The sequence below is a fragment of the Scyliorhinus torazame genome, chromosome 5 (assembly GCF_047496885.1).
Source record: "Scyliorhinus torazame isolate Kashiwa2021f chromosome 5, sScyTor2.1, whole genome shotgun sequence".
Taxonomy (NCBI): Eukaryota; Metazoa; Chordata; class Chondrichthyes; order Carcharhiniformes; family Scyliorhinidae; genus Scyliorhinus; species Scyliorhinus torazame.
The window spans coordinates 119,475,557-119,485,085 of NC_092711.1; the positions used below are offsets into that span (position 1 = coordinate 119,475,557).

General features: G+C 47.6%; 1 protein-coding gene and 1 non-coding gene across 7 annotated transcripts in view; one reads left to right on the forward strand and one right to left on the reverse strand.

Annotated features, from left to right (window-relative positions):
- The window catches only part of LOC140419627 (uncharacterized), an 81,642-nt gene extending 78,498 nt beyond the window's left edge, over window positions 1–3,144 (reverse strand). For 3 of the 6 annotated variants that reach the window (XR_011945921.1, XR_011945913.1, XM_072503549.1), the window contains exon 1: window positions 2,700–3,144. Coding sequence is in view for 1 of the 6 variants with exons in the window: in XM_072503549.1 (XP_072359650.1) it covers window positions 2,700–2,825 (126 nt within the window). In the remaining 5 variants the exon portion in view is untranslated. Of the gene's footprint in view, window positions 1–88; window positions 320–2,699 lie in introns of those variants that run through there. The other 3 variants (XR_011945917.1, XR_011945920.1, XR_011945918.1) reach the window with 3 other exon arrangements.
- On the forward strand, window positions 1,536–1,606 carry trnak-cuu (transfer RNA lysine (anticodon CUU)). The gene has a single exon. It is a non-coding gene; the product is annotated as a tRNA-Lys (tRNA).
- Window positions 3,145–9,529: the final 6,385 nt, after the last annotated feature.

The window sequence follows — 9,529 nt, forward strand, 5'->3', positions numbered from 1 at the left end:
CGCACTGATGCACATCCAACAAAGATGGCGGCCATTAACCCGAGCCGAACATGAGGAGCCACAGCTCCGCTCAGTAGAAACTGGGTACCGTAAACTCTTTTCCTTTATGAAAAAAAACTTTTTGTTGGCATTTCTCATATTTATAAACAATCGTAAACTCTCTTCCGAAGTTTGCGGTTTACAACAGCTTTACACGACGTTTCAGCCCACCCCCACGATCTCTCGCTCCCTCCATATTGTTAATCGCCTCGCACCGATTTCGGATCCGGAGACACAGCCCTTCTGCAACGCCATTGCCCACACTGCGCATGCTTCAATCACAGCCCCTCATTCACTCCAATTGGTTGGAGGACCAGCCGCTCCCAGTCAATCCTCCAGTCCTGCCCCTCCGCCTCCTACTGGTCCGATGCTGCCGTCAATCACCCGGGCATTGTGACGGTTACAGATGGTGAGAGCGGCCACAGGCTCAGACTGACTCGCTGATTGCCCAATAATAACAGTGAGAGTCTCAGTGGGACAATCAGACAATAATAGTGGAGATGGGGCCCAGAGGACAAACAGCAAAGGATTCACTCACTTTGAGAGTAATAAACACAGTGTCTGTTCCCATAATAAGAGTCAGGCTGCAGTGTGTGAGTGAACACATCATTGGGTCCAAAGTAGAATCATAGAATCCCCTCAGTGCAGAAGGAGGCCATTCGGCCCATCGAGTCTGTAGCAACCCACTGAAAGAGCACCCTACCGTGGCGAAACTCCCCATCCTATCCCCATAACACCTCCCAAGGATAATTTGGCACAGCCAATCCATCTAACCTGCACATCTTTGGACTGTGGGAGGAAACCAGAGCACCAGGAAAGGAAATCTACGCAGACGCAGGAAAATTCCACAGAGCCAGTGACTCAAGGTCGGAATTAATCATAGAATCTACAGTGCAGAAGGAGACCATTCAGCCCATCGAGTCTGCACCGGCTTTACCTGATCTGGCCAACTCACTGAAATGTGGTCAATTCTGAATTGCCTAGCAAGCCACACAGTTTAAGGGCAATTAGGTATGGGCAAACCCAGCTGGTTTGCCCGTGACACTCACATCCCATAAAGAATAGAGAAAATCAAAGGGCTGTTTCCAGTGCCGGTTGCAAAGGAATCAGTACTGGGCCCTTCACTCCTGGTTTACATCACTGATTTGAAAGTAAATGTAGGAACACAAGGAAGAAGTGGTTACATCATTGATTTGAGAGTAAATGTAGGAACACGAGGAAGAAGTTTACCTGTGACAAAAAAATGATTGAACACTTGAGGAATGAGGAAGAACGCTAGAGGGAAAACAAGGCAAAGGATTACATGATAAATGGCAGGACAGAACTAGTTAGGCCAGAGCTAGATTCCTGTGCACAGGAAGATTGCACAGAGTGGATTTAAGAACATTGACCAGAAATTGACAATGTTTGCTCAGAGGAAAGTTTGGACAAACTGGGGCTGCTTTCTTTGGAACAGAAAAGACTGAGGGGAGACCAAAAGGAAATTTTGAAAAGCAGCCTGGCTAGCTCAGTCGGTAGAGCATGGGAGTCTTAATCCCAGGGCCGTGGGTTAGACCCACGTTGGGCACTTCATCTTCTTTAATCTGAGAACATTGAGCTGAACTGTTTTATGGGCGACACGGTAGCACAGTGGTTAGCACTGTTGCTTCACAGCACCAGGGTCCCGGGGTTCAATTCCCACTTGGGACACTGTCTGCGCAGAGTCTACATGTTCTCCCAGTGTCTGTATGGGTTTCCTCCAACAAGTCCCGAAAGACGTGCTTGTTAGGTGAATTGGACATTCTGATTTCTCCCTCTGTGTACCTGAATAGGTGCTGGAGTGTGGTCACCAGGGGATTTTCACAGTAACTTCACTGCAGTGTTAATGTAAGCCTACTTGTGACAATAGTAATGATTATTCTAAATGTATAAAATTCTGGAGTTTCATGGTGGCACAGTGGTTGTGTGCCTGCGTGCTGGGGACCCGGTTTCGATCCTGGCCCTGGGTCACAGTCTGTGTGGGACATTCTCCCATTGTCTGTGTGGGTTTCACCCCCACAACCCAAATATGTGCAGGGCAGGTGGCTTGGCCAAATTAAGTTGCCCCTTAATTGGAAAAAAATATAAATTTATACATTTAAAAAATTCTGTGGGATGTAAATAGATTGGATAGGAAGGTCCTATTCCCTTTGGTTGAGGGATACTTATAAAAGGGGGCAGAGATTTAGGGAAGGACTAGGAGGTTTAGAGGGTGGTGAGGATCTGTGACATGCTGCCGGATATTATGGCAGAAACCCTCATAACATTTTTAAAGTATTTAGATCGACATTTGAATTGATGTAACTTAAAAAGCTAAAGACCACAATCTGGAAATTGAGATGAGGCTGAATACCTACTTTGTAGCCACGATGAGCTGAATGAAATGCAACAAGAATATTTAAAACCCTGGATCGTAACTCTCACTACTAACAAGGTCAGCAGTTTGCCCAGTTTAGCTGCCAAGTTTGCTAATGTGGTAATGTTACAATTTACCTGCATACATAAGAGTACAACAGCAAATTATTTAATTTCCCCAATGAGATCGGTGTAATTAGCCTCAAATTTAACCCGGAATGGTCATTTAAATATCACTCTGATATCTGAAATCGTTGTCCTCAGACAGAACAGACAAATAATTTTACCTCCCAATGATATTCAGGTCCTGATGAATCGAGTAATTCAGTCAAGGTCGATGTGATGTTTGGTTTGAAGTTCCCGTTGCCAAATCCTCCTCTTTCCAAAGGAATTTCACTCAGTCCAGGAGACATTCAAAGATTCTCTCTTCCGGCTTCCGGGTCCAGGACGGCGGCGCATGCGCCGTGCTGCACATTTCCGCTGAGGAAGATGGCGGCCACGCATGCGCCCTGCGGCTTATCGCCCCCTAAACAGATGACAGCCGTTAACATAGGCCGATCAGAGAGAAAAACACCAATGCGGCGCCCCATTCGGTACAAACACCGAACTGTATCAAACGTGCCGGAATTAATTTATCACCCTGAGAAACGTAACGGAATAATGGCGGATAAGGCTACCCGGAATGCCAGGCGCCCTATCTTCGTCACATGGGTCAGAACGCGTAGGCGTCAGAATGTCCCGCCCCCGGAAGTAGCCTCTCTGTGTGGAGCATGCGCGGTGTTGCTCCGGGCTGAGCGCAGCCGCAGTGAGAGTGAGTGCGGCTCCCAGAGACTGAATGAGAGCCGCCGCGAGCGGGAACAATGGTGAGAACCCAAACCCCCCAATAAGACCCATTGGTTTTATTGTCAGTCTGCAGACAGGAGCTGGAGAACTGAACCCAGGCAGAGGAGAGGGAGGGAGAAAACTGGCAGTGGAGGAAAGAAATGGTGCAGCTGGTGAGATGGGTTTGGATTTCAGCCCAGGGAGGAGGGAGAGTGTGTGGGACAGGGATTTACAGCTTTGGGGGAGCAAGAGAGGGAAAAATGTTCCAGAGAAACTAGAATTGTCTGTTCTGAATTTCTATCTTAAACTGACAGTGATGGCTTTTGTAAACTCCTTTTGTATATTGGAAGTGAAGGATCTCAAACCAAACATCGAGATCTGACAGAATCGCTCAATTCATTGAGAGCTCAATCTCTTCAGTCTTTGAATTTGGAAGGAGAAGTGTTTGTTCTGTTTCAGCAGTGTGACTGCAAAAGCACCAAGAGCCCCCCTCCCACCCAGTGAGAGTGTTCCAGTGAACTGACTGTGGGGAGAGTTTTAACCAGTTACACAGCCTCAAAAAAGTATCACGTCATTCACGGCAGGGAGAAATTAAATGGCTGTTTGTGTGTGGACAAAGCTTCAACCGGGAGGGACATAAAGACCCCTCACCATGGAGAAACTGTGGAAATGTGCAGACTGTGGTAAGAGATTCAGTTACCCATCACAACTGGAAGTTAATCGGCGCAGTCACACTGGGGAGAGACCGTTCACCTGCTCCATTTGTGGGAACGGATTCACCCATTCATAGAATCTTCTGACACACCAGCGAGTTCACACTGAGGAGAGGCCATTCACCTGCCCTGTGTGTGGGAAGGGATTCACTCGGTCATCCCACATTGTGACTCATCAACTTGTTCACACCGATAAGAGACCGTTTATATGTCCTGACTGTGAGAAGAGTTTTAAATGTAAAAAGGATCTGCTGACACATCAACGTATTCACACTGGGGAGAGACCGTTCTCCTGCTCCCTGTGTGGGAAAGGATTCATTCAGTCATCCCACCTGCAGACACATCAACTTGTTCACTCTGATAACAAACTTTTTAACTGTCCTGACTGTGAGAAGAGCTTTAAAAACAAAAAGGATCTACTAACATACCAATATGCTCACACTGGGGGGAGACCGTTCACCTGCTCTGTGTGTGGGAAAGGATTCAGCCGTCCAAGTGCCTGACTGAACTACCAGAGAGTTCACACTGGGGAGAGGCCATTCACCTGCTCTGACTGTGGGAAGGGATTCACACATTTATACAACCTCCTGACACATCAGCAGGTTCACAGTGAGCAGAGACTGTTCACTTGCTCAGTGTGTGGGAAGGAATTTACTCGTTCATCCAATCTATTGAATCATGAGCGAGTTCACACTGGAGAGAGGCTGTTTACCTGCTCCAGATGTGGGAAGGAATTTTCTCAATTATCTTATCTTCTGAAACACCATCGAGTTCACACTGGGGAGAGGCCATTCACCTGTAATGTCTGTGGAAAGGGATTTACTCACTCATCCCACCTGCTAACACATCAGCGAGTTCACAGGCGATGACAAATTTTGGATTCTACCTTTATTGATGCTGTTAATCATGTTGAAATGAGGCCCCGCTTTTGACGAGAACCTTTAATGAGGCCAGGGAAAAGGGGCAGCTGCCCCCGACTATGTCGGAGGCAACGATATCGCTCCTTTTGAAGAAGGAAAAAAATCCGCTGCAGTGTGGGTCCTACAGGCCCATTTCCCTTTAAAATGTAGATGCTAAGCTCCTGGCTAAGGTGATGGCGACGAGGATAGCGGACTGTGTCCCGGGGGTGGTCCACGAGGATCAAACTGGGTTCGTTAAGGGGAGACAGCTGAACACGAACATACGGAGGTTGCTAGGGGTAATGATGATGCCCCCACCAGAGGGGGAGGTGGAGATAGTGGTGGCGATGGATGCCGAGAAAGCATTCGACAGTGGAGTGGGATTATCTGTGGGAGGTGCTGAGGAGATTTGGTTTTGGAGAAGGGTATATCGGATGGGTACAGCTGCTGTATAGGGCCCCGGTGGCAAGCGTGGTCACGAACAGACAGAGGTCTGACTACTTCCGTCTTCATAGAGGGACGAGGCAGGGGTGTCCCCTGTCTCCGTTACTGTTTGCATTGGCGATTGAGCCCCTGGCCATAGCACTGAGGGGCTCCAGGAAGTGGAGGGGAGTACTCAGGGGAGGAGAAGAACACCGGGTATCTTTGTATGCAGATGACTTATTGCTGTATGTTGCGGACCCAGTGGAGGGGATGCCTGAGATAATGCAGACACTTAGGGAGTTTGGGGAATTTTCGGGGTATAAATTGAATATGGGGAAGAGTGAGTTATTTGTGGTGCATCCGGGGGAGCAGAGCAGGGGAATAGATGACTTACCGCTGAGGAAGGTGACAAGAGATTTCCGGTACTTATGGATTCAGATAGCCAGGAGTTGGGGAACCTTACATAGGCTTAATTTAACAAGATTGGTGGAACAGATGGAGGAGGATTTTAAGAGATGGGACATGGTGCCTCTGTCACTGGTGGGTAGGGTGCAGGCGGTCAAAATGGTAGTCCTCCCGAGATTCCTTTTTGTGTTTCAGTGCCTTCCGGTGATGGTCACGAAGGCTTTTTTCAAGAGAATTGAGAAAAGTGTCATGAGTTTTGTGTGGGCCGGGAAGACCCCGAGAGTGAGGAGGGGGTTCTTGCAGCGTAGCAGGGATAGCTGGCCTACTACCGAGCCTAAGTGAATACTACTGGGCCGCCAATATCTCAATGGTGTGTAAGTGGACGGGAGAAGGGGAGGGAGCGGCGTGGAAGAGATTGGAGATGGCGTCCTGCAAAGGAACCAGCCTACAAGCAATGGTGACGGCGCCGTTGCCGTTCTCTCCGAAGAAATACACCACAAGTCCAGTGGTGGTGGCAACACTAAAAATTTGGGGGCAGTGGAGACAACATAGGGGAAGGACGGGAGCCTCGGTGCGGTCCCCGATAAAAAATAACCATAGGTTTGTCCCGGGAAGAATGGTTGGGGGATTTGGAGCATGGCAGAGAGCTGGTGTTGTGCAACTGAGAGATCTGTTTGTAGACGGGACGTTTGCGAGTCTGGGAGCGCTGACGGAAAAATATGGGTTGCCCCAAGGGAATGAATTTCGATACATGCAACTGAGGGCTTTTGCGAGGCAGCAGGTGAGGGAATTCCCGCAGCTCCCGATGCAGGAGATTCAAGATAGAGCGATCTCAGGGACATGGGTGGGGGATGGTAGGGTGTCGGATATATACAGGGAAATGAGGGACGAGGGGGAGATCATGGTGGATGAGCTGAAGGGGAAATGGGAAGAAGAGCGGGGGGAAGAGATTGAGGAGGGGCTGTGAGCTGTTGCCCTACGTAGGGTAAACTCGTCGTCCTCGTGCGCCAGGCTAAGCCTGTTACAATTCAAGGTTTTACACAGGGCACATATGACCGGAGCAAGGCTCAGTAAATTTTTTGGGGTAGAGGATAGGTGTGGGAGATGCTCGAGAAGCCCAGCCAACCACACCCACATGTTTTAGTCATGTCCGGCACTGCAGGGGTTCTGGGTGGGGGTGGCAAAGGTGCTTTCGAAGGTGGTGGGGGTCCGGGTCGAGCCAGGCTGGGGGTTGGCTATATTCGGGGTTGCAGAAGAGCCGGGCGTGCAGGAGGCGAAAGAGGCTGATGTCTTGGCCTTTGCGTCCCTAGTAGCCCGGCGAAGGATATTGCTTATGTGGAAAGAAGCCAAACCCCCGGGCGTGGAGACCTGGATAAATGACATGGCAGGGTTTATAAAACTAGAACGGATAAAGTTCGCACTAAGGGGTTCGGCTCAAGGGTTCACCAGGCGGTGGCAACCGTTCATTGACTACCTCGCAGAACGATAAAGGAAATGGGAAGGTAACAGCAGCAACCCAGGGGGGAGGGCCCGGGCGGGTCCTCAGGGGCGTTTTTGTATAGATATCTGTATTAAGCTATGTATATTGGATGGTTTGATTTTATTTTTGGAGAGTTATTATTTTTGATATGGCAGTTGCCATTTAGTTTATATATATATTATTTATTTATTTGTTAAAAATGGCCACTGTTATTTATACTGTTTTATTGTTGTAAAAAGGAAAACCTTTGTATTGTTTTGTTTGGCCAAAAAATTTGAATAAAATATATATTTTTTTAAAAATCATGTTGAAATGAAAATTGCTTATTGTCACAAGTAGGCTTCAAATGAAGTTACTGTGAAAAGCCCCTAGTCGCCACATTCCAGCGCCTGTTCTGGGAGGCTGGTATGGGAATTGAACCGTGCTGCTGGCCTGCCTTGGTCTGCTTTCCAAAGCCAGCGATTTAGCCCAGTGTGCTAAACAAGCCCCATGCTCAGGAGTGAATCAGTTTCACTCTGACAATCTTGATCTGTTGATGAGGTTTAATATTCTGAATAAATGTGAAATAAATAAGCTTGGTTTGAAACGTTGCAGGTTTTTGTCTTTTCCACCTGTGTTTAGTATCACCTGTCTGGAGCTCAGAAAGGAGAATCTGGGGGAGGATCATATGGCAGGAACAGAACTTCAGCCTGGACACAGTCCTTCAGGGTCACACTGAGAGGGACAAACACTACTTTGGTCTTTCTCATCTCTCTTCCCTGACAGCAAAGTCCCCGTGTGGGTTAACCCTGAGGCATGTAAGAAATGTGTCCCAGCCGCTCTCTTCCATGGTTCAGAGCTCCTAGGCACAGAACAAAAGCTAATTTACAACTGTGTTTAGAGTCAGGAAGAACAATGATGAATGCTGGAAATGTGCTGTCAAATCAGAGATCGGTGTAAAACTGTGATGTTCCTGATTGAATGTAAAGCAGCTGGTTTAAGTTTCTAGACTGCAAATGTGGTTATGTGACAGTCACAATGAATTAATTGAATAGAAACCTACTTAAAATAGATTGTGGAAGTCTGTGTTAAAATAACAGCTGGAGGAGCTCACAGGGGCCTGGTAACTGACCAGGACAATTAGACAACAGTTTGATTCCCAGATAAAGAAGGATTGTCCAGCTAAAGAATTCCACAGATTCACTACCCTCTGAGAGAAGAAATGTCTCCTCATCTCTGTCCTAAATTTGAGATCCCTTACTCTGAGATTATGCCCTCTTGTCCTGGACTCTCCCACAAGAGGAAACAAGATGATTTTTCAGGCTGTGTAACTGGTTAAAGCCCTTTCCACAGTCAGCTCACTGGAACACTCTCACTCAGGTGTGTGTGTGTCTCGGGGCTTTTCCAGTCACACTGATGTTTGAAATCTCTTCCCACAGTCAGAACAGACAAGCACATTGACAGTTTGTGATATTTAGATCCTAATGAATTGAGTGACTGTCAGATCTTGATGTTATATTTGGTTCGAGTTGCCCAGCTGCCAATCCTCCCATTCTAATGCCTGAAAAAGAAGTTTACAAAAATGATCACTGTAAGAATAGGGTAGAAATTCACAACAGATCATTCTAGTTTCTATCAAACCTTCTTTACTCTCTTGCTTTCCCCAAGCATGTGGTCCAGTCAAAATAAAAGACCAGAATCAGCTGGAAGTCCCAACAAAAGTGTCGGGAACCTTCCTAACTGAACCAGAATATTGTTCCCAGTGTCTGTGAAACACTCTGTCCGCTGAGGTGTCCACTGGTTGTGGAAGGTGTCAAGCATTCCGGTGGATACCACATGCTCCCTCTGCAGGGCCACTGGGAATAGACAAGACCACAGAACAGAAGTCGGCAGCCAGAGTGACCACCCACCCCCTCCATAATAATAATCTTTATTCTCACAAGTACACATACATTAACACTGCAATGAAGTTACTGTGAAAATCCCCTAGTCACCACATTCCGGCGCCTGTTTTGGTAATCAGAGGGAGAATTCAGAATGTCCAATTCACCTAACAGCACGTCTTTCGGGACATGTGGGAGGAAACCAGGGCACCCGGAGGAAACCCACGGGGAGAACGTGCAAACTCCACACAGGCAGTGACCCAAGCTGGGAATCGAACCTGGGATCCTGAAGCCGTGAAGCAACAGTGCTATCGTGCTACCGTGCCACCCACCCCACCGTTTTAATCAGACCCAAGAGTAGATTCAAGATGTCACGCTCAGCACAAGGATACTGGATATTACAGATTGTAAGATCCACAAACTCTGCTAAGATGGTTGCAAGTTAACATGTTATTATGGACATTAAACTGTGGGCGACATTCAATTCTGTGACCAATATTTAATTAAACATGG